Below are 26,946 nucleotides of genomic sequence, written 5' to 3' on the forward strand. Positions count from 1 at the left end.
TTTTTTTTCTTTCTTCTCCTCTTCGTCCTCTCCCCTCCCTCTACCTACATTCCTCACATTCCCTTTCTTCCATTCTTTCACCTCCCGATTGTTTCGTCGGCCCCTTTGCTTAGCGGGTATCCCGATTGTTTACTCCACCGGCAGATCTGTAGTTATACTGCATAGTACTTATATTATCTCCGACTTATATACCCCGAAACGTGAGGAAAACTACCAGTACCAAGGCAGGCCTACTACTAGGCTTCCGCCACCTGCAGTGCATACTTTGCCAACACTGCCTTCAACTGCAATGCTATACTACTAATCGAGGCGTCACTCCGGGATCTCATCAATTTGAATCAATTACAATCATATACTTCCATCGCCACTATTTCACGGGGTAATTGTTTCAAGTGGACCAGTTGAATGCGCCACAGTGACTACGTATCAACTGGACCAACGAAGGACTAACACCGATCCGAAACACGCCTTGAATTCATTCGCTGGCCAGAGCCTCCTTGAACAAGCGGAGCTGCTAGTAACACATTTGCTGCGTTTGCTGCGAGTTACACCGCAAACATGGCTACAGATCGCTTCCCCGCCCCTCCCACGGAAGCTCCCACGTATCTGCAGCAGGCGCCCACCAATGGTATTTATACAGCCCCGTCGCACAAAAGACAGCCGTCCCATGTCGTGAAGTCCGCTGCGCCGGATTACTACGAGGATAACGACTTTTACGCCAACCCCAACAATTCAAGGCCACCGCCGCCCTATCCAGCCAATTCTAGCAGGATTCAAAGCCACCATAGGTCGCGCTCATATTCTACCAGAAGCAAAAGCTACAGGAGAGACGTGTATCCAGAAGACAACATGGAAGAAGGAGAGAATCTCCCAACGCCGGACCGCCCAGTATGGTCTGAAAAGCGCTCGAAATCATCGGCCACGAGAGCTGATAAGCACGGCGCTGAGGCACACAAGGCCTCTTTATCCTCAAATAGTCAGCCATCCCCAGTAAGTCGGTCGAGCACGGTCCGCTCTGCAACCGAACAGCGACGGGACTGGGCATCCGATCGCTCGCCGCTCCAAAAGCTCGAGACCACTTATACGGGTGCGAGCAAGGAGGAGAAGCGGGCACGCGCTCTAGAGGCTGAAATGAAACTGAGGGAACGGATGAAACGGCAGACCGAAAGTCGTGCAACAGCAATGGCGCAGCCTTCTGAATCACTAGAGAGCGTGGATAAGAGAGCAGTCCCTGGACGAATGGCCGAGCCAAGACCGGCACAGGGAGCAAAGCGATCGCATCATCGGCATGCGGCTTCTGAAGGACACACTGGATACAGCCCCGAAGGGCCAGAATCTTCCGAAAGAGCCAGGCCGCCTCGCAGCCGAATGCCACCTTCACAAGACGCCGCAGAGCGCGCTTTTGACGAGATTCAGGACTTCAATGGGGGTCGGCCAGACGGGCCGATGGCACGAACCGGCACCGCTCCGAGGCGAACGGTATCTGTGAGCCACCCTCCGCAAGGACCACCGATGGGCCCGCGAGCAATGAATCAGGGCAAACAACGAGATGCACAACCGTATCCACCTAGTTCTTCAGCTCCCGACTCGGCGTTTCCTGATCAATCTAGAATGACTGTCCCGGCCAGGAAGGCCGTTCCAATTCAGCCCAGCACCCGTGCGCCACCAGTTGCCAACCCGGCGGCTTATCAAACTAAGTCGTCCCCACAACTTATCCCGGAGAGGGGGCCTTCTATGCAAGGACCGACTACCCAGCAGGGAGTGTTAAAGAATCCTACTGGAACAGCACCTGCCAAGCCTAGCGTAGACAGTGGACTGGATGTGAACAACCCAATAATGCCTTCTGCTCCAGCGGAGACAAATGTGCCGTCCAAGCCCAAGGTCTCGTTTAACGTGCCCCCGCCAACGCCGCCTCCTCTCTCTGAATGGAGGACTGCAGCTATAGCTAGGTTGGGAGCCTCTGATTTCGACTTCCAACGTTTTGATGCCGATCGGAGTAAGGCCTGGTGGGAAACTGGCGAAAGCAGCAACCGCAGACTCAGTCGGGCCCTGCCCAACAGCTTTGCCCAGAAGCCGTCAGCTCAGAAGCCAACAAGTAAGCAGCAAGAAACTAGATTATCAAATCAAGGCTATCTGATTGCTAACCACGCATTCTATACAGGTAACAAGCGCTTTCAGCCATCAATCTTCTTACAAAGCGGACCTCTGCTCCGCTACGCTGGCTTGAAGCGGGTCCGAATTGATGGTCCCAATGGGCCATTTAACAAGGAGACCTGGAGAGGCAGTGTCCTAATCGTTACACAAGACTCACTCTCCTCCTATGAGCCGCGTCCAACGTTGAGGGTGTTTGCTCAGCCCATGGACCTTCTTGCTCCTCCGCCCGTCCAGGTAGGAGGGGAAGATTCTCAACTGGCACCCGAGTACGTTGACCCAACCGCAGGATTGATGAAGTTGGGCCGGGACGGACGACCTCTGTATGTCAAGCCTGTAGAGCATACTGCGGAAGGAGAAGATCTGTCATTTGTTGAAAATGACGACGGAATCTTTGAATTGTCCCCCAGTATTATGGACTATAGCAGTGAAGGTGTCAAACAGCCGGTCCCGGCCAATCGCATCCACTCCATGGACGGAGAGACTGCTGGAAGCTACAAGGAAATCACAGGCGCTCGTCTCTATGCTGATCCCGGACGGGACGTCACGTTCTGGAAATTCAACATTGAGATTGAGTTGGGCCCGACTCAGCAGCGGGTCGCGTACCGTCTGAATCATGGACCGGCTCTAGGCTTTTGGGTGCCAGCCAGGGGACAGTCAATGAACATTATGTTCCATACCGGCAATGGATTCAGCCCCGCGGTAGACTCTAACAAGCTCAGCGGCCCAGACCCTCTCTGGCGAGATGTCCTGAATGAGCACCAGACTCGTCCTTTCCACGTCATGATTGGTGGTGGCGATCAGATTTTCAATGACAAGGTAATTGCGGAAACCGCCCACTTCCAGGAATGGGTCAAGATCAAGAATCTGGGCGAGAAATACGAGGCGCCCTTTACTGCAGAGTTCAAGGCAGAACTGGAAGACTTCTACCTGGAGAATTATGCCTCTTGGTTCTCGCAAGGATTGTTCTCCCTCGCCAACTCCCAGATCCCTATGGTCAATATGTGGAATGACCACGAGATCATCGAGGGATTCGGCTCCTACCCGGAGGAATTCATGAACTCGCCCGTCATCTCGGGACTAGGCAATATTGCGTTCAAGTACTACTTGCTTTTCCAGCATCATAGTGTCCCGGAAGAAACTGAAACTGAGGAGCCTAGCTGGCTGCTTGGTGCCAAGCCAGGACCTTATATCAATCAACGCAGTCGGCATCTGTTCATGTCGCTGGGTGACGGAGTAGCTTTCCTCGGTTTGGATTGCCGAACAGAACGAATGGTAAGTATTCAACGGCACGTTAGGTACTACTTTGATGCTAACAGCGAACCGCCAGACCGACGAGATTATTTCGGAAGAAACTGGTGAATTGATCTGGGATAGATGCCACCAGGAGATAGTTCGAAACGAAACCCGACACTTGATTGTGTCCCTGGGCATCCCCCTGGCGTATCCACGAGTGGTATGTCACTGACTCCTGTCTAATCCCCCTCGCGCTATGCTAATATCTTCGCAGGCCATGGTCAAGAATATCCTCAACAGCCGGAAGTCGCTTGGAAAAGCAGGGCTTTTCGGCGGTTTTGTGAACAAGAATGGCGCCAAAGTCGAGATCTTCGATGATCACTGGACCTCTAAGCGGCACAAGGCTGAGCGGACATATCTGATCGAGGACCTTCAGGACCTTGCGGCAGAGAAATCCGTCCGGGTGACCATTCTAAGGTAAGAGCTAGTCTGCCCCTGCAGTGCAGGATATAACTAACCAAGACTGTTTCCAGCGGCGACGTGCATCTGGCGGCGATCGGCCAGTTTTACTCCAATCCCAAGTTGGACGTGCCCAAAGACCGAGACTATCGATACATGCCAAACGTCATATCTTCAGCAATCGCTGACATGCCCGAGACGGAGATGATATCCGACATGCTCAACAAGCGCAACCGCGTGCATCATATGGACACCAACACGGACGAAGATATGGTTCCCATCTTTACCCATGATGTGAATAACAAGCCCCGGAACAACAAACGGTTGCTCCCACGCCGAAATTGGTGTTCTATTCGGGAGTACAAGCCTGGTAAGTTGCCCCACATTTATTATGGCGTCTTAAGACGAGACCTGCATGACGCTTCGGTGTCTGACCGATTGATAGGCACCACGCCACCCGGAACGCCGCCCGATGCCCCAGCTGAGGAAGAACCCCGACCCGCCAAGCTCAAGAGAACATTGTCTCTCACTCGCGGGGAGAAGCCTCCCCGGACCGGGCTCCTGCGACGACTCTCCCTTCGGGGCCCGCCTCCCACCAAAGATTTCAATCTGGGAGAGGCACCACCTGCGCGTCGGATGAGCATGGACGGGGCTTTCCCGACCGCAGACACAGATGATGCAGGTGAACCCAAGCCCGGCCCGTTCCTGCGACGACCCACCAACCTCAGTCAGAAGTCCAAACGGGGTGATGATGGGCTCGGGGCGTTGATCAATCTGGAAGGTGGCCTGGCTATCACGCTTAATCTCGAGCTAAACCCCAAGGATCCGGCGGGGATCACGACGCCATACAAGTTGCTCGTGCCAATTCTACGCTACGAAGACATGGAGTACGATCCGCCTGCGGCATCAGTGCCGAAAGGGTGGAAGAAATGGCTGGGAGTGCGACGCAAGAAGGCCGACAAAGCGCCGGTGGAAGATACCGACGTCGAGCAGGGCATGACGGATGAGGAAGACGAGGACGATGGGTTTGATGACGAAGATGATGTGCGAGCGAGGTTCGAGATTGCTCAAGGAGGCGTGTTGCCGCCGGAGACACTGGTGCCTGTGAGTCCGGATGCGGGAGAGATGGGAATGGGGGGAGGAGAAGAAGAGAATAAGGAGGTGCCTAAACGGAAAAAGTGGTTTGGGCGATCCAAATAGAAGGGAGAGAGGTTCGAGATGCTTTATGATGAGTGATATGATTCCACGAGTGACGACTGAATAATGTATTCTTTATTTATTCTTGTTCATATATGACAATGATGTGATCTGATGCTATTCCCGACCCTTTCCATTGATAACTAAATGACATAATCGGGTCTCGCCCAGCCCGGTTGGTAAGCAACTAATGCACGTGACCGGGTCTCGCCGCGGATGATTTGTGAGCCAGTCGTGCTTGCCCTCACTTGGTCTTCAATCCACCCTTTCCTGACTTGTTGAGTCTGTTTTCTGGTTCCTTCGACCTTATCAATCAGTTCCAAAGGTGCGTCTCAATAATCACACCAACACCCACCTCTCTCTCTCTCTCTTTTCTCTGCCCCACTCCGTTGCAATTCTGCGCTTCCCCTTAGCTAATCCGTGCCGGCCAGCCCTTTTCCCCACCCCTCTTCGCCTCTCCGTTCTGTTCTGTCTGCCCAGAGATAATTCATTTAACCCCCCTCTTCGCTCTTCCGCTTTCTCTCTCTTTCCTCCCCTCCTCTTCTACTCATACTTAAAAAGCTAATCGCTTCCCCCCCTTCAACACCGCCAATCTGTTTTCCTCCGCTTTTCGTCGTTTTCCCTTCTCCACCCTTCGTTCCTCTCTTGGATTGACTGCCGCCGCCGCGTCGTCCCTGCAACAAAACTCCTCGCCTTCGGCCTCCGTCCTATCCAATAACCTCAAGGCGCCCCTGCGCGTCAATTCCACTTCAGCCTCCAGAATGGTGCACACCAACGTCGTTAGTAAGTGGATCCCCTTGTCTCCCTCGAGAAATACATGGCAAGCAAAGGAGAGAGAATGAAGGAAGAAATCTAACCGGGTTACACAGTCATCGGCTCCGGCCCCGCCGCCCACACTGCGGCCATCTACCTCTCCCGCGCCGAACTCAAGCCCGTCCTCTATGAGGGTATGCTGGCTAACGGCACCGCCGCCGGCGGTCAGCTTACCACCACCACCGACATCGAGAACTTCCCCGGTTTCCCGGACGGCATTGGCGGTGGAGAGTTGATGGAGAACATGCGCAAGCAATCCGTTCGCTTCGGTACGGAGGTTATCACCGAGACCATCACCAAGGTCGACTTCTCCCAGAGACCCTTCAAGCTGTGGACGGAATGGAGTGACGGTCCCACCGACGAGCCCGCTCACACTGCTGACGCCGTCATCATCGCCACTGGCGCCAACGCTCGTCGCCTCAACCTCCCCGGCGAGGAGAAGTACTGGCAGAACGGTATCAGCGCCTGCGCCGTCTGCGACGGTGCTGTGCCCATCTTCCGCAACAAGCCCCTCTTCGTTATCGGTGGTGGTGACTCCGCCGCCGAGGAGGCTATGTTCCTGGCCAAGTACGGCAGCAGCGTCACTGTCCTTGTCCGTAAGGACAAGCTCCGTGCCAGCAAGGCCATGGCCAACCGTCTCCTGTCCCACCCCAAGGTCACCGTCCGCTTCAACTCCGTCGCCACCCAGGTGCTCGGTGAGGAGAAGCCCAACGGCCTGATGACCCACCTCAAGGTCAAGAACGTCGTCTCCGGCGAGGAGGAGGTTGTTGACGCCAACGGTCTCTTCTACGCTGTCGGTCACGACCCCGCCACCTCCCTGGTCAAGGGCCAGATCAAGCTCGACGAGGACGGATACATCGTCACCCAGCCCGGCACCAGCTACACCAGCGTTGAGGGTGTCTTCGCTTGCGGTGACGTCCAGGACAAGCGCTACCGCCAGGCCATCACCAGTGCCGGTAAGCTTCACCCCAACCCCCGCATATATGTCTATTGCAACCCACTAACTTGAACTCTCAGGATCCGGCTGCATTGCCGCTCTCGAGGCCGAGAAGTACATCGCCGAGCGCGAGTCCGGCGAGGAGCCCGCCACCTCCACCGAGAAGGCCGCCGTCAAGCCTGCCACCCAGGAGGTCAACGGCGAAGTCAAGCAGGACGGTGAGGGCGCCGCCGCCGAGTACAAGTCCAACCCTCTGCTTTAAGCGATTCATATCCTCTCACATCATCGCCATCCCCTATACCTCCCAATCTTCTTTTCCCTTATATTTATTCCCCTCCTCTCTATTATCTTATCTAGACCTGGAGTTTTCATTTAGACCGACCTAGACGGATCTGTCATTGTTATGCTCTAGCCAAGGTGGGGCCATGGCTTGTTTTTGTGTGTTTGCATTTCCATTTATCCTGTTACCGTGACGGCTGCTTTATATATTATTAGACTCACTCCAGCGATTCTGTTGTTTTATTGTTTTGTGATACACGGGATTGTTCTTTTTCAAAGATGGAGGTTTTTCGATGATTCGATCGGTCATCATTTTCGTCGACCATCTGATCTCATGAATGTGAATGTGAATACAAAATAGAGTAGAAAGACGTTATAGAGTAATTTTTCTTTTACACATATCTTTTTCTCGTCTCTTGTCTAAAAGGGTCATTGTTTCTTTAGTAGAGTCATAATCATACAAAGGATGCAGTTGGATGGGTGTTAACTGTGGTAGGTTGGTAGGGGGATTGTAGAAGGGTAGTAGGGAAAGGAAGGGTTCATTGAACGCTATCTCCTGAAGTGCCATTCGTGGTCGCTGTAGCTGGCGCCTCTGGCTGGCTAGGCAGCATAACAGATCCGGCAGTAGCAGCAGTCCCGTTAAAACCAGCAACAGCAGCATTGGCATCATGCGAGATCAGCGAAGGGTCAGAATGGCTAGCACTCGCAGACTGATGGGAAGACTCCGAAGCAATGGTTGTACTTGGTTCCTGCGACGACGCAGGCTGTCCCCAGGTTGCAAATGGATTCGCAGCACACCACCGATCCTTGACCTCGTACGACTTCTTCTCCCATTCCGCATTGTCGCGACGCCAGGTATCCCAGATCTTCGCATTGGCCTGTCGATTGACCTCTATCTGCTCCAAGTAGGGTCGTTTCACCTCCTCGCTGGCCTGGCGCCACATGAGGCCTAGCGCTTGACGGATCTCGTCGCGCGCGGCCTTGGCGTTGGAATCGTTGGTTGCGGCTCGGCGGGCTTCGTCACACTGCGTGCGACATTTGCCCCAGTAGTCTTTCTGGTACAGCAGGAACGGGTTAAGCGCGGTGCGTGCTGGTCGTGGGGGTGGCGCCCCCAGTTCCTCGTAGATGGCGGCCCACATGGCTTTGTCATACGCTTCCCGATGGAGTGCCTCAGGTGTTGCATTGTTCGCCGTTGCATCAGTGGGGTCGAGTGATGGTCCCTTGCTGTTTGTTGAGGGAGGTTCTTTTCGCTTCTGACCTGTCGTCGCTACGGGTATGCCAAGGTCGACAGCTTTGTCTTTCTCCGGAACAAGCGGTTTGGGCACGTCAATGGGGCCCAGAATGGACTCAATAACCTCAGATGCAGCACGCAGTCCGGATAGGTATGCCCCATGGACCGTAGCAGGGTGAGTGCCGCAGGTGGCTTCTCCGGCAAAATGCAGGTTGCCGATTGGCTTGGCCATCAGGTCATAATCGCCCGGAAGTGCTTGCGCTGCTACATACGAGTAGCTCCCTCTAGTAAACTTGTCCGTACCCCAGCGAGTTATGATGGTCTCCAAGGGGTCTGGAACAGCCACATGCTTGAAGACATTACGCAGCTGACTGGTCACTTCGGCGATGATTACCGAATCTGCTGTATTCTCGGCTTGATGCGCGGCGTCACCAGCCATGAGAGCAATAAGGACCGGGAGACCAGTGGTCTTCATGCAGTTCCAAAACAGGTAGAACCGGCCACGATTTGCAGCATAGTCCTCCTGCATCATACTGTTTCGGTTGCTAGGTTCACGCAGAAGCCCAAACATATCACGTTCCGTGTCCCAGAAAGGTTGATCAAAGACTAAGATCACTTTGTTCATGATCCCGAAGCCAAGTCGGTCAATCGCACCAACTTTCCAATCCGGGAGCGGAGGAGAGAACTGTATCGAGTGTTGTTTCAGGACACCCAGAGATCCCGTAAAGACAACCTTATCCGCAACGAGAGACTCACCATCCTCGCAATGAACCACCGTCTTCTGCTTGCCTAGTTCTGTATGGCCATAGGATATTTTGCTGACAATTTTGTTGGTACGAACATCAAGTTTTGTAGGCAGCGAGAAGAGCCCGTACGGCAGTTGCTGATATCCACCGATCACTTGTGAGTGCTCTCCCTCAAATTCGTTGCCCATATCCTGATCCCACCCGGAAAGACTGAGCTTGCCAATGTTCGCCGCATTTGCGTACTCCAAATTAGCCATATGCCAATTCAATAGTCGCATGTCTTTCGGGGTCAATGGGAGCATGCGCCGGTACTGTCGCACACCATCATCCATCACGGCGCCTAATGTCGGGAACGGGGAGGCTTTAGCCACATTGTCCAGATTGATGGTCTGGTTCACTGCAACCCCATCGTTGAAACTCCAGCCCATCGTTTGACAGGCAAGGCGAGCTGGGTTTTCCTCGCTGTTGTCAGATTCGGCCAATGAGGCCCCGGCCGGTTTAATGTCGGCGGTTTTGTGGCCAACACCTCGCCGGACGCGCTTGGCAGGAAACAGAAGCCCGATGGTCCCAGCAGCCCTGGCTTCTTCGTATTGTCTTATTGTAAGGCCGTCGCTAGTGGACACATCACGTCCGGAATCGATAAGATCCCGGTCACCTTCTGCTGTTGGCACTATCACGGACTTATGGCGATAATTCCCGGATCGGTCCAGTATATCATTGTAGAGCATCTCGTCTGTTGCGTCCCGCGCTTCATCCACCGCTGAGCCATCTATATCGTAGATTGTAGATATGTCGCGCAATAGATGGTAGGGAAGAGCCAGCTGGCCCCGAATAATTTGGTCCAAAGGATTTCCATGGTCAAAGCCGACGATAATCTGAGCGCCCATTTCAGCCTTGGGAACTAATCCTGGAGCTAAGGTAGAGGACTGAAGGCTTCGCAAAGGATGTGAGTAGATACGACCCCCTATCCTGCGTCTTCCTTCCAGTACTATCACACGGGGCGATGTGAGCGGGTCATGATAATGGTTGAAGAGGCCTTCCAAGTGGCGTGCACACCCCAGACCGGCCATTCCAGCCCCGATCACAACAATCACCGGCCCATCCCGCCGTCGACCCTTCTTCGGGGGTGCCGGAGAGACTGGTATCTCTATGCAGCCAAAATTGATGTATCCATTGCGCACGAGAAACTCGTAGGCAAATGATGCAAGGTTCATCCAGCGATAGTCCTTTGCACAACCCATGGCTTCCTCCTTCGAAACACTCAGCATAGGATTACGCGTCCACAAACGCAGAATGCCGTTTCGAATGTTTAAGTAGACAGTGACATGGAGATGACACATGTAATCTTGGAGGAGTTCTTGTTCCTTCTTGTGAAGCGCGTATGGATATAGTCGGGACGCATACGCGGCTGCCACACATTGTTGAGCGTAGACTGCAGCGGGCATCCTGGGAGGTATCGAGGAGCGTGGCCGGTACCTCGCCTGTATGGATCCATTGTCGACACCTTTGTTGTAGGTCGACGAAGATGTTGACGAAGACATAATATTGATGGTCCTAGCTGGAGATGTTGACGTCTTCTGAGTGGTCTTGGGGGGTAAGGTCTGCGTCTTCAAATGATTGGAAGTTGCTGGGTTCGTACTCGGAATATAAGACTGTGGTGTTTGGTCTGCTGCCTGAGCGCGATCCTGCAACCCCCGGAGAACGCCGTTGATTTCAGGGAAATTTCCCCCTACGCCTCCATTAGGAGTGGGGTTAGAAAGGATGATTCCATTTCCATTTGGAAGACCCCTCGGATATATGCCCTCAGGCTGCTTTGCAGGAAATTGAGAGGGACCTGTTGCAGCGAAGGCTTGGCGCGGTTCCAGCAAAGGGAAAGAGCTTCTGCCAGCGGTATCAAAATTTGTGGGCACATGATATTGGTCCTTATGATTGCATTCATAGGCATGGCCATCTGGACCTCGAGTCCCCACAGCTGCGGCAGATTTCATAGTTGCTGGTAAGCGAGCAGAAGTGGGATTTCGACAAGTGCCACACACTCTCAGAATGTAGATATATGCTTGTAAGGCTTCTGGAACTGATAGCAGAGAGCTCACGAAACCAACTACTGCGCTGCAAACACGGCGACTGACTGATTGACTCTATGGATACCCATTTCGTGAGGTGATGTGGAATGTTAATGCTTGGCCTATTCATCCATGGCGAGCTCCATCACGATCAGCCCCTTGGATGGGTGAAGAGAAGGCCTGGACCAGGGATGTGAAATGTATCTTATCGTTCAAATCAAGTCAGCGGACCACTCAATATCATATATGATTTGCGGGTGAACGCTAGGGTAATTCCAAGACAAGTATGCATGAAAGTGACACAGGCAATGACCAGTTGACATACATGCTGGGGTGGAGTTAGTGGCTAACAAGACATCAGGTCCTTCGCCTGCGAATCTATCACATTGGTTGGCTTGTTTCTGGCACCGGCGCAAACCCTACTAGTAGTAGGACGAGGAAACCGCAGGGGTATTTGAGTGGTACGGAGAGTAGTAGCGACGGACTTACCGGTAGGAAGAGAACACCGCCGCCTGAGGGGTGGATATGGAGACAACGAATCAAGGGGGGGAAGAGCCACAGTGCAGAGGCAGAAGGGACTCGGAGTCAGTCCAAAGTAGACGGATGATCTTGCATTGAGGCCGTCGGAGTCGAGTCGAAAAGGGAAGTCGGCGGGAAATTCGGCCGGAACCCCGCGTAATTTTCAGTCCGGCCAGCCAATACTTTCGATACTTTCATTACATTCCTGCTGGCCGTCTTCGTGTGCCATCGTCAGCCTGAAGACTCCTCGTCCATCTCTTCCCTTTCCTTGCTCCTCCTAGTCTTCCTTTAAGTCCGCCTAATCTCGCTAAGAGGACCTCGGTGAGATGCTGCTTTGCGATCTGACCGTTTGCCCCCCAGCTTTGTTCGCGCTCCCGGATCCTCCCGCGTCACAAGCGTCAAGGTGGACCTCCTACTGCTTGGGACGTTGCACTGGTCACCACCGTGCGAATCTTCCAATCCCACGCCCGGTGGCCCTAGAGAGCGAGGTCTCCAGTAGTACCCGAGGATTGCCTTACTGATCAGTCAACCTACCTGCAGAAATTCTAAAGCTACTCTGTACAAGTACTAACACAACTTGGTGTTCAACAGTCGAGGCATAGCCAGAAGCCGGGCTTCTTATGGGCCCCTCGCCTAATTATAATATTTACGAAACCCCCAAAGGGAATTTATAAACCGTTATGTCCATCCGGAAAAGTGTGCTGTCATCACTCGTAACCGCAGATATCTATCACGTAGCCACCAACGCCCTCGCTATTGACTGTTCCGGGCCAACCATGAGCCCTAGGGTTTCCGCACGTGTGTATGTAGGGTATACATCTCCTCATGGGACCCATCACCATCTTTGAAGATATCTGAATCGTTGTCGGTAAATTCATCGCGATAAGGGGAGGCTTGTGTGCGGTGGGGGGAGGTCTCACTGCCACTCTCATCGTCAATCGCCAGGTCGACATGGTCGTCGTCGAGGTCGCCGAATCCGATGCGTTCTTCTTCATCACGCGCAAGAAGAGCGGCCGCGCTGTTTACTTCAGGATCCTCGGAAAAGGCGCCATGGGGACGATGGGCAGCATGGTCTGTTTGCAGCGAGCGTCGGATGTCCTCCCTTTCTTTCGCTTCTAGCTCTTTGGCCCGGGCCAATGTTCTTATCCAAGTGCGTTAGTCTCAAAGGCTTGGGTCAATGCAGGGAGGCATCTTAAGTCTTACCTTCTATATATATACAACCCCGTGAAGATACCAATGCAGATAGAGACGATAATGCTGCAAATATTGACAGCCTTGGAGCCTGCGCTCATCTCTTCGTTGTTCTCCGACAAGACGCGCAACCGGTTACCGATGAAGGCTGGAACCAGCAGCTTCGGCGAAATGAGTGCCGTGGCAAGCCCATACGTCAACGGTTGAACCGTGGGGAAGGTTGAGACCGCCCCATTGCATACCGAGTAGGGCAGCGGGCAGAGGCGGATCATGCACAGCAATTTCAAGCCGTCATACTTCAGCGTCAGCGACAACGCTGCGAATCTCTTGTCGCGTTCCATCAACCGGTGGACGAATTTGGATAAAATTGTCCGAGACACAATGAAAGAACAAGTCGACCCAAGCACAGTAGCGGAAGCATAAAGAAGCCATCTATGAACGGTGTTAGCCCTCCTTGCACATCAATGCACACTCTTCACTCACCCTTTCCAGATCCCAAAGATGTAGCCCGCCATAGTTCCAAATGTGGACCATCCAACCAACGGCGGAAAGGAGACAAAGAAAACACACAACCACAGAACCCCGTAGGCTAGAGGAGAATGCTCCCATTGTGCCGCCACGGGTTGAAGCCAGATGAAGACCTTCCCAGTAAAGACAAGAAAGCCTATTCCAAGGAGATTGGCCAATAAGAACGCGGACACCGCCCCTACCCTTTGCCAGAAGTTCATCTTGCGCCACGATTCCAGGAGCTGGTGATATGTCTTGGTTGCTCGGTCTACGATCTGATCTCGGAGGGTAGCGGGTCGCCCGCCGGAGATACTGGCTGAATTCCGCCTCCCCGGTGCCCTTCGGCTCCATGGCGGATAGGCCTCATCCTCCGACGGAGACAGAGGTTCTGGGGACGAGGTCGAGACGGACAGTGCCCGGGCGGTGGATGAGTAATCCGCAGGCATCTTTCCAAAGGGGAATTTGAAATTGTGGACGAGCGTATGATCCTAACTTGATATTCAATATGCGGAGTCAATCTCGGCTCGATGTCGATATTGGGTGAGGCGGATGAACGCCTGTGCAGAGAAATGGGCCGACGGGCGCAAACCAGTACGCGACTTGGGAGTTCGGCAATGTCTGAATGCAACGCTGTAGATGTTCAATGGCCGTTCAGATTGGCGATGCGCAGTTAACAGCAAGGAGGGCGTAGCTAAGCCCTCGTGTAGGGACGAAGCATGGGTGGATGGCGAGAGAGATAGAAAGAGAGTGAGGGAGTGAGAAGAGGAAGGGTCCACGACGTCCGGTCTAGCTAGGCGATGATGAAATGGGAGCTGTCCGGTAATTGGTCAATGAGCTTCAGCTAGTTGCAGCACAGAGGAATGATCTCGGGTGGTGGCAAGTGGGAGGTGGAACTAAAGATCGGATTAGAATAGCATTTGATATTAGAGATCGAGAGATGGATGCGAAAGAATGACCGTGATATCAATCAGCTCATCCAGTCTGACCTCATGAGAGTCAGTCCGTCTGCATTTCTCTTGAAGGTGGAGTTTAGTGTCTGCCTGAAGGCGGAAATCGGGGAAGATCTTAGTCAGGATCGCTGCTGACTGTTCCACTTTGCCTGTTTTTCATACGCCTCGATACGGGGGGTTTAGATTACGGATGGTATTATTGTTTGCCCTCAATCGATCGCATCTTAGAAGTAGAGTTGGAGTTACATGAATAACGAACTGCATTGGTGATGTCCCTGACTGTGGGGAGTCATGAATTAATCTACTATCACTTGGGTAGGTAGAGATGAATTGACACTATGGCGACTCCATCGTCTCCATCTCGATCCTGACCAGCAAGTCTTCTTTCTGCTTAGTCCGGCAGATCGACCAGGAAGCCCAATTCTTAGTGAGGAATTAGCTGCCAGTCTAGATTTCCTCCCCCCCTTTTTTGGGGGGGGGGGGGGGGGAAACTTGGACGGTGATAGCACTGCCGTTTCTTTGGTTGAGAGTCAAATCGCGTCCCGGAAGCTTCAGCTTTGGTTGATGGCCTGTCAATAATAAAGAAAAAAAACATTAACGACAAATGAAAATAACAAGAGTACCTTTTTAGGTGTGTTGGTTGGAAGAGAGATCTATCGGGAGACACCGCGTAGTAATTGTTTGAGGGGGGCATAAAACCATCAATCAATCAATACCAAATCCCTCCGCTCTCTCCGACTTGCTTTGCTGCCCTCTTTCCTGCTTCTCTCCCCTTCTTTCTTTCTACTTGCTGGCTTTACCCCTCTCACTCCTCCTCCTCCTCCTTCTATTCTCTCTCTCTCTCTCTCTCTCCTTCTTCTCTCTCTTCTGTGTGTCTTGCGCGTCCTCCCTCTTTGGACTTCCTTTTTCCATCTCTCCATCCCGTCTCCTCTTCTTATCTTCTCTCTCCCTCCCTTCCTTCGTTTTCCCGGATCCACTCTCTTCTCCCCCCTCCCCGTCATCATCGATCATTGCACGACGGCTGATGCGATGTAATCACCCGTGGACTTCCAGCTTGTCCCCTGTCGCCTGTCAACCTTGCTAACATCCCTCTTTTTTTTCCATCAAGCTTTTATATTCGTTTCATGAATTCCAGCGGTCCTGGGAACAAATCATGGACGTGGATCATCGAATCTGACCTGTCTTCTGTTGTCTCCTTGATCTGATTTGATTACTGTTCCCAATCTCCAAACGCCGATTACCCCACATCTTCCTGCACACACCGTGTATCCTCCGTCGCCCTCCTACTTCTGCCTTCCTTCGTTCACAACACCCCTGACGATCCAGCATGATTCAAGAAGACCTCCTCGAGGATTGTCTTCGCATCCTCCAGGATCAAGCTCTGGACGAAGAAGAGCAGGTCGAGAAAATAGAGGATTTCGTACGCGAAAAGACCTCCTTATCAGGTCCGTCTCTAGAAAATGCCGTCCTCGACATCCTTTGGCGCCATCGCAATCGCACCTTACCAGACTCCTCCCCTCCGCCGCCCCGTCACACGGTGATTCGCCGTTCGTCTCCTGCCCCTTGGCAGATGGCGCGTTCTGCGACCCCGTTATCTCCTCACTCGAACCTAGGCACGAGCCCCGGAAGTACCTCCTGGCTCCAGAGCTCCCGAGGCGGCTTATCCCGGCCACCCCTGTCCTCCACCGTATCGCCTTTCACTTCTCCGCGCCCATCGCCTCGACTAGCGCTTGCGCAACCCATCCCTCACTCTCCCAACCTAAACGCATACGAATTCTCCGATCAGAGCCAAGTGTCCGATTTCTACGGTGACTTGGGAAGCGATAGCAATGTGGACTGGCTGGTTGCCGACGACGCGAATAGCGTCACCTCGTCCATTGGGACTCCGAGCATCACAGGAGGATTGAGCGCCACGGCACCCGAGTTTGTGCCCGATATGAGCCCGCATGATATCTTACGCACTGTCCTGGGAGACAAGCGATCGAACGATGAAATTGAGGCGGCTCTGGAAGCCAACAGCTACGACTTGGGCGCGACGATCGCGTCGCTATCACAACCTGGTGACGGTGACCCCATCTTGCAGCACGCGGAGGATGGCCACGTTGTGGTCGGAAAGTCCATGTCAATGGAGCCACCCAAGATCGCTACACCTCCGAGCAACAGTCGCAGTCCAGTGGTCTGCAAGTACTGGCTGTCTACCGGCCAATGTCTCCGTGCAGATTGCCGTTTCAGTCATGATCTAACCAACCACCTTTGCAAGTGAGTATACTCCTGAGCCTCTCAATGTGTTGTTTTCGCAAGAATAGGACACTAATAGCAGCGCGTTGGTATAGGTATTGGGTTATGGGGAACTGCTTGGCAGGTGACGGCTGTCCCTTTTCGCATGACCCTTCAGCTCTCGTTGCGAATCTCAGTGTGACAGACGGTACTCCCGGCACAGGATCGCCTGGCACGTCATTCCACATGGAAAGTACCTCAGATGCCTTTCCTCCTCTGCAGTCTACTGCCGGGATGGGAGACCAATGGGCTGGCCAGTATCTTGGCAAGTATCCTGGCCATTTGTCCGCGTTCTCTGGCAGCAAATACGTGCCTCAGGCCATGCAGTTTGCTGTTGGCAAGCGGAATGGAAGCATGACCAACCTGTCCCGCCCCCATTCCCGACCAGGGAGTCGGCATCAGCATCGTGAGCTGAACCCGGCTGCCCCATCGGTCGATGATCCAGACGCATTCCCCACCCTTGCTGCTGTCAGTGCCAAAAACACCGGCAAGAAGCATCATGGGAAGCGCGGAAATCGCGACAATAATTCAAGCAGAGAAAACATGCCTACATCTTTAGCGGACGTGGTTCGCATGTCCCCATCTCCGGCACCAGGGAAGGGGAAGACTTCGTCTAAAAACAATCGGGATGGGGCTAAAGGCCGTGAGCATAGCGCAGCCGCTCAGGCAATCCCACCGCCGCAGAATATTCCCTGGTTGGAAACTGGTTCCCGAGCGAACCAACAATATATCAAATACCGGACGGAGGCTATCCGCCATGGTACTGTACGGAACAAATTCCTTCAGAGGTACGTTGATACTCTTTCAAAGTCAGAAGGCTTGGAGCTGATTGTCCGGATAGTGCTGCTCAAGCGTGGAACCGCAATGACGCAAGAGCCGCAAAAGCTCTGTCTCTGCGGGGACAGGCTGAAAACGAAGCCATGCGCAAGTGTCATCGGGAAGCAGCACGGCAACTATACGAAGAACGTAACAAACATCTCTTAGACGCTGGTCTGGATGATGCAGCGGAGGAACTCTATGTTGATTTGCATGGCTTGCATCCCGAGGAGGCCATTGAATACCTGGAGAAGATCCTTCTCAAACATGCCCGCGAAGGCCGGCGCGTAGTCTACGCCATCACGGGCACGGGCCATCATTCAAAGAACGGCAAGGACAAGATCGGCAAGGCCGTCAAGGCATGGCTGAATGAATGGAAGTACCTGTTCCGCGAGTTCAGTGTCCCCGGCGAGCGGGGCGGATATGTTGGAGGCATCCTGGGGATTGACCCCACCAGCTACGATAAATCATTAGCCAAGAGTTTGGAAGACGAAGCCAACGGCAAGGCGGATGCGGACCAGCCCGTCCTGACCATGGGCAAGATCCAGCTGTTGAAGCGCGAAGACCTGGAGTCAAAGCAATAATACACAGCAAATTTTCCTCAAACCCTCAAGGGAACCCTTTCTTGATTTCTGATCCTCAAAGTCAACGTCGCATTCCAGCTCAACCTCGTGCACGCTTTGGAGAATACCAGGGTTTATGAGAATCCTTGTAGGGAAGCCAATACCACGGAGTGTAAGAGGTGATCATTAGACTATCTACTCAAACTCTTTCTTAATCTCATTTCGGTTCTACCTCCCCCTCACCCAACAAGTACTATCATATATAGTTACTATCTTTGTTTTGTCAACCGGCTTGACTACTTGTATATAACTCCACTCACCCAAAGACACGCACATCATCTGTAATCAATCATCTTCATCACTCCGGCTCCTGGTGCCCCCACTCCTCCCTCAAACCCCCAACATCAAATCCACACGCCTCAGCCTTCCTAACCACCGCCCTAGCCTTCTCCGCTACCGGCACATCAATCATCTTCCCATCCAGCGTCCACGCACCCCGCCCGGCCCTGGCAGCCTTTTCATCCGCCACACACACCCTCACAGCCCACTTAACTTCCTCCTGATCCGGTCCAAAGATCGCCTGCGCCGTCTCCACCTGCGACGGATGAATACACTGCTTCCCGTTGAATCCCAGCCGTCTCCCATCACGACATTCCTCCTCCAGCACCGCAGGCGGAGACCCGTCCCCCTTGGTTGATTTATACGCCGTGCAGACCAAATCAATAGTCGAGGGGAGGTTTGCAGCGCGAGCAGCAGTAGCAATCATGGACCTTGCGAAGAGGAATTCAGTGAGTGATGGGGTGCGAGTGATGCTGAGATCGAGAGCGAAGTCTTCCGCTGCGAAGATGAGGCCTTGCAGGAGGGGCGTGGAAGCGCAGATTTGGGTGAGGTTTGTGAGGGATTTGGCGGATTCGACTAAGGCGAGGAGGGAAATGGGAGTTCTTGGGGTTGAGGGGTCTTGTGTTTGTTGCTGTTGGGAGAGAGTGTGTGTGATGACGTCGTTTACGAAGGTGAGGTCCGAGGGGGTGTTGACTTTGGGGATTACGATTGTGGTGAGGTTGGGGGATTTGAGCTATTTGGATGTTAGTATATTGGATTGAAGAGGGTAAAATTTGGGAAAAAATTGATGCGTACCACTTCGGTGAGATCGCCTAGGGCGAGTCCGCTGTCTACGGAGTTGATTCGCACGGCTCGTTCGCGGATTCCCTGCGGTGCGGGCTCGTCAAGCGCTCTCCGCACCAGGGACCGAGCTTCCGCTTTCTTGTGCGGAGTTACGCTGTCTTCGAGATCGTAGGCCACGCAGTCGGCGGTTAGAGTGCGGGATTTGTCGATGAAGCGTTGGGAGGAGCCCGGGACTGGGATTGGACGGGTTAGTTTAGGGGTGAATTGGTATAGCCGGATGGGCAGGTTGGGGAGTGGGATAAGGGTGGAAATGCGGGGAGAGCTGCGGGTTGGGAAGAGACGGGGGAAGGGACGTACTGTAGAGAAGGGCGCGACGGAGGGTATTTCTGGCTGCCATTGTGGATGGGAGGAGAGTGCTCAGTTTGAAAGATGATAGTGAGTGGCTATTGCACTGAGTTAACTGCGATTTCTCCGGTGGATTGAAGAAATGGAGATATCGGATGAAGCTGCAGCGGTTGCGGATTGACCCGCAACTTTAAGAGATCCTCGGTTTGCGCATAAAGGCTTCTCCAGTCAGGAACCGGCCGATGACCTCATCCGGCAGGTGTCGCGACTCGCGCGTGTTTTAGTTCGTTCCATTGACGTTTGCACCATTCTCTTGTAGTGAATATGGGTTTACACCCTTAGCAAGCGCTCAGCTCGGGCAATATAAATGAACCCGTGTGCCGATCGCGCATGAAACAGAGGGGAGTCGGAGAAATAAGATGAAAAGAGTGTCAAGTAACCGTCTGCCGCTCCACATTCTGCCGTGCCCCACCGCCCCCTGGCTGGAGACACGCAGCATCAACGCAATCCCGCCTCGCATGATCTGGACTCGCCAGGAGGCTGCTTGACTGCCGTCTATCTCATGTGCATTGGACTGTTATCAGAAGATACTTCTTGTTTTCATACTGCACGCTCTCCGTCATCATGGAACAGCAACCGCTCCAGCCGCAGCAGGGCGAACTGAACTGGCGCCTCAGTGCTCACCCGATTACCCTCCTGTTCTTCCTGGGCTTTCGCATCAGCGCCCTACTGATGTACCTCTTCGGCGTGCTCTTCATCAAGAACTTGTGCGTAAATTCCTTTCACACTCAAATTCATGATCATCACTCTTTCCTTCTTCAATTCCGGAACCTCCCAAAGCTGCACAATCTAGATCCAAGCAACCAACCCAGCTAACCACCGCAACCAGTGTCCTCGTCTTCATCATCACCCTCCTCATCCTCTCCGCCGACTTCTACTACCTCAAAAACATTGCCGGTCGTCGCCTGGTCGGTCTCCGCTGGTGGAACGAAGTCAACACTTCCTCCGGCGACTCCACTTGGGTCTTCGAGTCCTCCGATCCCACGACCCGCACTATCACTGCCACGGACAAGCGCTTCTTCTGGCTGAGTCTGTACGTGACACCTGCGCTGTGGATCGGCCTCGCCATATTAGCTATTATCCGTCTGAGCAGTGTGATTTGGTTGAGTCTTGTTGGTGAGTTTATTCTTAGACTCTCGCCTCCAGCAGGTATACAAGGAGTGTGGAATACTAATTGGATACAGCCATTGCTCTCGCCCTAACCATCACCAACACTGTTGCGTTCTCCCGGTGCGATCGCTTCAGCCAGGCTTCGACGTTCGCGAATAGTGCGCTTTCGGGTGGGGTCATGAGTAACCTTGCGGGAGGTCTGCTGGGCAGACTTTTCAAGTAGGGCGTATGCCTTTTAAATATGATTAAGCTGGGGTTCATACGGGATGTGGACCTCGTGCGGTCTGTTTTGTCTTTGATTTGTTCTTTTTGAGTCGGATTGATGAGTGTAGTGGGTTTGTCCGGGGAAGAAGGAGTAGGTTGGCCTAGGGGAGGGGAGCTTTTGTTTCGTCGATTATACTCTACTAGCGTTATGGGTTAGATTTTATTGTATTGTATCATTTGTTACTGCTGGTATGTTCAAGATAGTCTCTTAAAGGATATCTGATCAGATGTAGAGTCTGCTTATCGCCGTACACTGGGGGTGTATCAACAGAATTACCAGTCGCTGAACAATAAGGTCAGCGTTGTATGCCGAATTCCACTGTAAGTCTTAGAGAAAGCATTATCATATTCCATTATCCAGCTGACGGTATACTATAGGGTACGTGCATCCTCAACAGTCAACTACGCACGATAGATTATCATCCAACAAACTGTACATTCATTGCACTCCTCCGTTTTAGGAACCTACCAAGTTCAGAACGACCATCCGCCCTGGCGGAACATGAATCCAGTTGGATCATACGCCTTAGCGATGCTCGCCAATCTCGCCTTGTTCGTAGGTCCATAACTGCCATACACATCCTGGTAGTCGGCGGCATCGTTCATGAATAGGGGATTGGAGCTACAATCATCAGTGAACTGTTCTAAACACCACTAACAGATGACGGTAAGAGAAGGGAGACTTACGAGATCCAATCAACATCACCCGACTGATAGTGCGTCGGCTTTGTTCCCAGCAGAGTGTTATTAAACGCCTCCTTCAATGTATCCCCAACCTCGCGCAAGTACTCAGGACAAGCATCGTTACAAACCGGGTTGACCCAGATCAAGTCATTCTCGACCCAGACACGATCACCGTTGGCAGGGTCCAAACCGAGAGCATTACCACCAGCGTTCTGAGAAGCACGAGCAATACGCACCGACAGCGGCTGCGGGGTAAAAGTACCGAGCTGAAAGTCCAAGTTCCGGGAGGAATCATTCTTGATCATAGATTGGTACGTAGTCCAATGGGTCTCAAACAGCTGGGTCATCTGCTGGGACGGCATGTTGGGGAAGGTATTGACGTGGATGGCGGCGTTGATGCCGTAGATCTTGGCTCCACCTACCGCGTTCGTTAGATCGGTGTAGGTTGTGGTTTTAGTAGAGTCAATGAAGGGTTCAATATCTTCAAATCCGGCAAAGGCGTTGGCGCTGGGCTTGGCTCCGTCGTAGAAGAAGAAAATACCGGGGTTGGAGACCAGGGCTCCGGGCAGGCCAAAGTCGAAGGTCGGGATGATGGCAGCTTTGGTGTCTGGGTATTCGCTGGTGAAGTTGGAGAGCGCTTCAAATATTTGCTCGCGTTTGTCGGCAGTATAGGAGCGAATGCCGCCCCAGACTTGTCCGTTGTCGCCGAGTGGATGGGCCTTGAGTGTGAACTTGGTGACTATGCCAAAGCGGTTGCCGCCTCCGCGCAAGGCCCACCAGAGATCTGGGTTGGAGGTGCTGTTTGCGTTGACAATGGTGCCATTGCCTAGGACTACTTCGAAGTTGACGACGTTGTCGCATGCTAGACCCTGAGTTGGGTTAGTGCTGGGACGTTGGTATTGGGGGCAGAGGGGGGATGAGGGTAAGGTAGTACGTATTGAGCTGAGTAGTATGACAGTCCTCCTCCAGTTGTGAGGCCTGCCACGCCGATATTGGCCAATCGGCCACCTACCACGACTTGGTTTGTTTTCTGCGTGACGGCGTAGACATCACCCCATCGTGCTCCCGGACCGATGTCGAAGCTCTGGCCGTCTGAGTTGCGGGCGGTGGAGGACATATTCTCGTTGAACGAGATAAGGACGCCTCCATTGGTACTAGAAAACCCCACATTGAAGTTGTGTCCGCCTGCTTTAAGTGCAAAGGGTGCTGTGGGATATTTGTTCAGCTGCTGGACTGCAACGGAGACCTGTTGCGCGGTTGCAGGGAAGAAGGCGCAGGCTGGACGGTTGTCAGCGTTCACACCGTTCCAGTACTCCTTGACTGCATTGCTGTAGTAGGACTGGTTCCAGAATGTCTCAGTTGCGTAGGTGCCTGTGGGGTCCCAGACGGTGTATTGGGGGTAAACCGTGTGTAGGTGTTGGCAAACGGACACAGCGTCGGTGTTCGGGGCTGCCAGAACAGGGGCCACTGCGGCCAGAAGAAAAGCAGCTGCTATCATCTTGGACTTGAATAGCTTTGGCTTGGGCCATGTCTGGTACGACGAGGTCTTTTGGCCATCTTAAATGCGAGGCTCAGGGGGTCCATGCTGAACGGACTGTGTATCATCTGTTGCAATGAATCCTCAAAAAAGGGCAACATATCGTGTCGTATTTGCGTATTTGCAATGTTAGTTCTGGATCGGCACGAACGTTGGGACTAAAATAGGCTGTTTGATGATCCATCGGGCGGAGGATACTCTTCAGGGACTGTCAACTCATTAGAACGGAGGGGGATCTGCACAAAACCTCGAAGCGAAGTCTCAACTTTGAGAGTGACCGAGGATGCACGTGTCTTCCCCGCTGCACTGTGTTTCTAATCATTCAGTACGGAGTACCTTCTCTTCGGTAGTCTGAGGAGGTTTGAGAAGTCTGTAAGGGGTACATTGGAAGTAATTATAGAACATATCGTGGTTTACGCTATTTTCCAGGCTGTCAGCTGGAATTCGTCTCTCCGGCTGAGCGTCAAATTAGCACTGATTTATTGGGCCGAGGATATCATATCCTTCTTAACATGTTATTGAACATCTGAAAATTTCTCATAACCCGGCTTGCATTGGGTGGTTATCTTTTTGGATGCTTAACCCTGCATAGCATTGTGACAAACGGCTCATGTTATAGCCAATCCAAAGGGTCCAATGAAATGTGACAGAGCAGAGTGTCAAACCTCACATAAATTTCCGCCACGAGGAAGGAAGAAGAGGTGTAATATTATATGTCAATTCTAGATGCAAGGGGTGTCCCGCTCAACACTTATTGAAGCTCCGGGGCACGGCTCGGGAATATGTAGGGTTTGATGCATCCGCAGTGCTGCAGTGACAGGCCAGCAGAAACGTGGTGATTACTTCACCTCCCCGTAGAATTAACAACACAACAACTTGTCTCTTTCAACTTCAGCTTGTTTTCTCGTGACCAGAATCCCGGCATTAGTCGTGGCGCTGATTAAATTGCCCACACGTGTTTTACTCCGAACAGAAAGCTAAATTGGATCGAGTCCGTTCGCTACCTCTCAGAATCATGGAAGCCGGTGTTGAACACCTCGTCTGCGCATAAGATTATTATACGCTTGGAGCCATGGTCTTTACCACAACCTACTTCACACTACTATTACCCCTAACTACATTTGCTGCCGTGATTTGTGGCATCAGAAAGATGGCGACTCCCGCTGCAAAGAAAGCCACACCATCCAAGACCGCATTTGACTTGCGCTCTATCTCCGGAACTGTGTCTTACTCCTCTTCTCTCCATTCTTCCAGGGCGTCATTATCCACGTTCAAGATCCGAAAACCGTCCTGATGTATGAATTTATCGAAGTCTCCGTGGTAGGGCAGATACTCTACCCATCAGCTGTTCGCCAGTAGATACCATGGAACACCCAGGCTCCTTGTCTCTTCGCAGGCGGGTCAGGAGGGTCACTGATTGTAATGAGTTCGGCGTTATGTTGGGCGCTTGCTGAGCATTCTGTAGATCTTTCATGGTATTTTGGGGAGGGCTCCCGACCGTAGCGTCATCATCCTTTCTTCAAGCTGGGTCGCTAACTCGTATTCTTCTGGCTTTTGCGATGCGTCGACTTCGCACATCAGACTCAAGATTGTATCGCCGTCGATGGTGATCTCGAACGCTGGGAGCCATTTCTACTACGGCTTGAAAGCCCGAGCAAATAGTATACATTGCTGAGGGTCTAGTCAGTATAAGAGTACCTATATTAAGTGGAGAACAGAAGATCTTATCTGGGTTAGACAAGAAGGCTTAATGACTATACTCTTTTCTGCTTGCTGAAAATGATATAGTCAGAATCCAAGGGTCAGACATCCTGATCTTGATTACCAGCGATAGACAGTTATTTCAACTAGTTCAGGGGTTGAGGTGCGCGAGACCACGAATCAATTGTCTTGCCAGTGTTGGTAATTATATTTGTGGTGATCGGCTCCCACAATTGTAATTCCTCCTTTATCAATCAGTCTGAAAGTTACCAGGGAAATAATATCTTTCTTGTCTTCATCCCGGTCCCGATAGATGTCTATCTTACGTCCGCGATAGTATTATTCCTCAGCACACGCTCGACCAGATCTGGTACAGGGAAATATCCCCGAATGGACGGGTCTTCTGGATAACATTGACATGAAAACCATGACTTGTCCTTAGAAAGCTCATCTCTTGGCTACTCGTCATCCTTGATAAATTCAGCTCTATCATTGTGGATGATTTCTCGAGAAGAGAGATTCGGCGTCTCGTTGAAGATTCATTGCCGGGTGATGCACTAAAACCCAGGTATTAAAAACATCGCATGGTTGCCAAACCAAACTTAATGGGCTACTTGAATTCCAATATCTCCACTGGCAAATTTCTACATTCGCTGAGTTTGAGTTAATGATCGATAACAGGACGGTTCTTCTCAGGCCTCCACTCTGGATCACTAGTCTCAAAACATACAAGCGCTTATCTCTTAGTCACCTAATCTTGGCTAGTTTATCGATTGATTTGACTACAGGCGAACTGAAACCTGTAATCCTCAACTTCACGAAGTCTAATAGTCACCTACAAACTACACACAAGTCAAATTTCACAGTTTCTATCGCGAACTTTGAGATGTCACAGATTACACCGGCCACAGTACAGGAGCTGCGCCTGGGCACCCGCAATTCCAAATTGGCATTAGTACAAGCAGAACATGTTTCCAAGGAACTGACCCGTGCTCACCCCGGTGTACAGTTTCCCTGGCAAACAGTGGTGGTGCGCGGCGATGCTGATAAGAGCAGTCCTTTCTTGAAGTTTGCAGGGCCATCTGATGCAGCAAAGAACATTTGGACCGAAGAGATGGAAACCAAGCTGTGCGCAGGAGAGCTGGACCTCCTCGTGCATTGCCTGAAAGATATGCCGACGCGCCTACCAGAGAATTGCACACTGGGGGCTATTGTTTATCGGGAGGATCCCACCGATGCGTTGGTAATGAAGGAGGGGCTGCGGTCGCAATATACGGATCTGAGTCAATTGCCCCCCGGCTCCGTGGTGGGCACTAGTTCCACTAGACGGAAAGCCCTACTTCGATACAGATACCCACACTTGAAAGTGGAGGAATGCCGTGGAAATCTGTAAGAACACTGTCCCTTACTGTCCCTGATACTTGACTTTTTTCTGACTTGGCCTGGCAGCGGAACGCGACTGCGTAAGCTAGATGACCCAGAAGGTCCATTTTCAGCAATCATCCTGGCCACGGCTGGTATGGTCCGCATTAATCTAGAAGACCGCATCACTCAGCGCTTGCCTCCCTCGGAATTTCCGTATGCTGTCGGTCAGGGCGCCCTGGGCATTGAAATCCGCAAGCAGGATACCCAGACAGAGACCATGGTTCGCAAAATCGAAGACCTGCTTACCAGACGGATCTGTTTGGCAGAGCGCTCACTGCTGCGCACTCTTCAGGGTGGCTGTTCGTCTCCAGTTGCAGTACAATGCACTGTCGAGCAGGCACCGACAGCTTCCTCGGCAGCTCGATTGCGACTAGATGGTACTATTATTCATCCCCATGGGACAACATTGCTATCCGAACGGACGACAGCGGAAGTGGGAACGGATGAGGATGCTGAGGCGCTGGGTGCAACAGTGGCTCAGCTTTTGTTAAAAAATGGCGGGCAAGCTTTGTTGGAAGAAATTCGGTTGCTACAAGAGACGATATCGACCGACGCAAAATAGTGGAGGACCTGGATATGTACCACTAACTAATAGAATCAATCCCACTCCATGTACATTGCTACAGCTTTTAAGCTTCGCGCTATCTATTACCTAGGCTCTAGCTGTTCGAAGGATGGTCCCACCTACCAGAATGGTACCCTTGGAGGCCTGAAATAGCGCCGATTTGAGAATATTGGGCATCGTCTTGCCCTCATGAGCAAT

The 26,946-nt window shown here is 52.4% G+C and overlaps 9 protein-coding genes across 9 annotated transcripts; 5 read left to right on the plus strand and 4 right to left on the minus strand.

Annotated features, from left to right (window-relative positions):
* The first annotated feature begins 268 nt into the window (after positions 1–268).
* On the plus strand, positions 269–5,198 carry BO85DRAFT_122360 (uncharacterized protein). Its single transcript, XM_025653923.1, has 5 exons — positions 269–2,095; positions 2,162–3,426; positions 3,482–3,604; positions 3,662–3,864; positions 3,921–5,198. The coding sequence occupies exons 1-5, from the start codon at positions 559–561 to the stop codon at positions 5,044–5,046; spliced, it is 4,254 nt and encodes a 1,417-aa protein (XP_025519897.1). The 5' UTR covers positions 269–558; the 3' UTR covers positions 5,047–5,198.
* A 111-nt stretch (positions 5,199–5,309) lies between these two features.
* On the plus strand, positions 5,310–7,476 carry trr1 (thioredoxin-disulfide reductase TRR1). The gene is made up of 3 exons (XM_025659249.1): positions 5,310–5,826; positions 5,913–6,812; positions 6,874–7,476. Exons 1-3 carry the CDS (start codon positions 5,805–5,807, stop codon positions 7,053–7,055), a joined length of 1,104 nt encoding a protein of 367 aa, XP_025519898.1. The 5' UTR covers positions 5,310–5,804; the 3' UTR covers positions 7,056–7,476.
* On the minus strand, positions 7,239–11,318 carry aof2 (putative lysine-specific histone demethylase Aof2). Its single transcript, XM_025653924.1, has one exon. The coding sequence runs from the start codon at positions 11,035–11,037 to the stop codon at positions 7,612–7,614; it is 3,426 nt and encodes a 1,141-aa protein (XP_025519899.1). The 5' UTR covers positions 11,038–11,318; the 3' UTR covers positions 7,239–7,611.
* Positions 11,319–12,208: 890 nt separating this feature from the next.
* BO85DRAFT_445386 (TVP38/TMEM64 family protein) lies at positions 12,209–14,082 on the minus strand. The gene is made up of 3 exons (XM_025659250.1): positions 13,306–14,082; positions 12,835–13,254; positions 12,209–12,772 (listed from the first exon to the last, which is right to left on the minus strand). The coding sequence occupies exons 1-3, from the start codon at positions 13,773–13,775 to the stop codon at positions 12,415–12,417; spliced, it is 1,248 nt and encodes a 415-aa protein (XP_025519900.1). The 5' UTR covers positions 13,776–14,082; the 3' UTR covers positions 12,209–12,414.
* A 1,405-nt stretch (positions 14,083–15,487) lies between these two features.
* BO85DRAFT_122454 (CCCH zinc finger and SMR domain protein) lies at positions 15,488–18,125 on the plus strand. Its single transcript, XM_025653925.1, has 3 exons — positions 15,488–16,538; positions 16,613–17,344; positions 17,398–18,125. Exons 1-3 carry the CDS (start codon positions 15,607–15,609, stop codon positions 17,954–17,956), a joined length of 2,223 nt encoding a protein of 740 aa, XP_025519901.1. The 5' UTR covers positions 15,488–15,606; the 3' UTR covers positions 17,957–18,125.
* Positions 18,126–18,293: 168 nt separating this feature from the next.
* Positions 18,294–19,785, minus strand: BO85DRAFT_412803 (HpcH/HpaI aldolase/citrate lyase family protein; the record flags this gene model as incomplete). Its single annotated transcript, XM_025657584.1, has 3 exons — positions 19,415–19,785; positions 19,070–19,290; positions 18,294–19,007 (listed from the first exon to the last, which is right to left on the minus strand). Exons 1-3 carry the CDS (start codon positions 19,452–19,454, stop codon positions 18,294–18,296), a joined length of 975 nt encoding a protein of 324 aa, XP_025519902.1. The 5' UTR covers positions 19,455–19,785.
* BO85DRAFT_122457 (DUF846 domain-containing protein) lies at positions 19,759–20,969 on the plus strand. Its single transcript, XM_025653926.1, has 3 exons — positions 19,759–20,169; positions 20,292–20,578; positions 20,647–20,969. The coding sequence occupies exons 1-3, from the start codon at positions 20,027–20,029 to the stop codon at positions 20,793–20,795; spliced, it is 579 nt and encodes a 192-aa protein (XP_025519903.1). The 5' UTR covers positions 19,759–20,026; the 3' UTR covers positions 20,796–20,969.
* Positions 20,970–21,310: 341 nt separating this feature from the next.
* Positions 21,311–23,096, minus strand: BO85DRAFT_412808 (FAD dependent oxidoreductase; the record flags this gene model as incomplete). The annotated part of the gene is made up of 3 exons (XM_025657585.1): positions 22,533–23,096; positions 21,524–22,389; positions 21,311–21,458 (listed from the first exon to the last, which is right to left on the minus strand). The coding sequence occupies exons 1-3, from the start codon at positions 23,016–23,018 to the stop codon at positions 21,311–21,313; spliced, it is 1,500 nt and encodes a 499-aa protein (XP_025519904.1). The 5' UTR covers positions 23,019–23,096.
* A 2,484-nt stretch (positions 23,097–25,580) lies between these two features.
* Positions 25,581–26,874, plus strand: BO85DRAFT_389165 (porphobilinogen deaminase). Its single transcript, XM_025656735.1, has 2 exons — positions 25,581–26,147; positions 26,208–26,874. Exons 1-2 carry the CDS (start codon positions 25,645–25,647, stop codon positions 26,743–26,745), a joined length of 1,041 nt encoding a protein of 346 aa, XP_025519905.1. The 5' UTR covers positions 25,581–25,644; the 3' UTR covers positions 26,746–26,874.
* Positions 26,875–26,946: the final 72 nt, after the last annotated feature.

Source organism: Aspergillus piperis (genome assembly GCF_003184755.1).
Source record: "Aspergillus piperis CBS 112811 unplaced genomic scaffold BO85scaffold_2, whole genome shotgun sequence".
Taxonomy (NCBI): domain Eukaryota; kingdom Fungi; phylum Ascomycota; class Eurotiomycetes; order Eurotiales; family Aspergillaceae; genus Aspergillus; species Aspergillus piperis.

What these genes read in the sequence shown, in the direction of transcription:
- BO85DRAFT_445386 (XM_025659250.1), bottom strand. Translation starts at nt 13,775, where the DNA reads ATGCCTGCGGATTACTCATCCACCGCCCGGGCACTGTCCGTCTCGACC. An exon ending in ATCTTTGGGATCTGGAAAGG is followed by an intron (nt 13,255 to 13,305) that starts GTGAGTGAAGAG and finishes CACCGTTCATAG; the next exon opens with ATGGCTTCTTTATGCTTCCG. An exon ending in GGGTTGTATATATATAGAAG is followed by an intron (nt 12,773 to 12,834) that starts GTAAGACTTAAG and finishes CACTTGGATAAG; the next exon opens with AACATTGGCCCGGGCCAAAG.
- BO85DRAFT_122360 (XM_025653923.1), top strand. Translation starts at nt 559, where the DNA reads ATGGCTACAGATCGCTTCCCCGCCCCTCCCACGGAAGCTCCCACGTAT. An exon ending in GTCAGCTCAGAAGCCAACAA is followed by an intron (nt 2,096 to 2,161) that starts GTAAGCAGCAAG and finishes CATTCTATACAG; the next exon opens with GTAACAAGCGCTTTCAGCCA. An exon ending in TCCCCCTGGCGTATCCACGA is followed by an intron (nt 3,605 to 3,661) that starts GTGGTATGTCAC and finishes ATATCTTCGCAG; the next exon opens with GCCATGGTCAAGAATATCCT.
- BO85DRAFT_389165 (XM_025656735.1), top strand. Translation starts at nt 25,645, where the DNA reads ATGTCACAGATTACACCGGCCACAGTACAGGAGCTGCGCCTGGGCACC. An exon ending in GAGGAATGCCGTGGAAATCT is followed by an intron (nt 26,148 to 26,207) that starts GTAAGAACACTG and finishes TTGGCCTGGCAG; the next exon opens with CGGAACGCGACTGCGTAAGC.
- BO85DRAFT_122457 (XM_025653926.1), top strand. Translation starts at nt 20,027, where the DNA reads ATGGAACAGCAACCGCTCCAGCCGCAGCAGGGCGAACTGAACTGGCGC. An exon ending in GTGCTCTTCATCAAGAACTT is followed by an intron (nt 20,170 to 20,291) that starts GTGCGTAAATTC and finishes CACCGCAACCAG; the next exon opens with TGTCCTCGTCTTCATCATCA. An exon ending in GATTTGGTTGAGTCTTGTTG is followed by an intron (nt 20,579 to 20,646) that starts GTGAGTTTATTC and finishes AATTGGATACAG; the next exon opens with CCATTGCTCTCGCCCTAACC.
- aof2 (XM_025653924.1), bottom strand. Translation starts at nt 11,037, where the DNA reads ATGAAATCTGCCGCAGCTGTGGGGACTCGAGGTCCAGATGGCCATGCC.
- trr1 (XM_025659249.1), top strand. Translation starts at nt 5,805, where the DNA reads ATGGTGCACACCAACGTCGTTA. An exon ending in GGTGCACACCAACGTCGTTA is followed by an intron (nt 5,827 to 5,912) that starts GTAAGTGGATCC and finishes CGGGTTACACAG; the next exon opens with TCATCGGCTCCGGCCCCGCC. An exon ending in CCAGGCCATCACCAGTGCCG is followed by an intron (nt 6,813 to 6,873) that starts GTAAGCTTCACC and finishes TTGAACTCTCAG; the next exon opens with GATCCGGCTGCATTGCCGCT.
- BO85DRAFT_122454 (XM_025653925.1), top strand. Translation starts at nt 15,607, where the DNA reads ATGATTCAAGAAGACCTCCTCGAGGATTGTCTTCGCATCCTCCAGGAT. An exon ending in CTAACCAACCACCTTTGCAA is followed by an intron (nt 16,539 to 16,612) that starts GTGAGTATACTC and finishes GCGTTGGTATAG; the next exon opens with GTATTGGGTTATGGGGAACT. An exon ending in CGGAACAAATTCCTTCAGAG is followed by an intron (nt 17,345 to 17,397) that starts GTACGTTGATAC and finishes TTGTCCGGATAG; the next exon opens with TGCTGCTCAAGCGTGGAACC.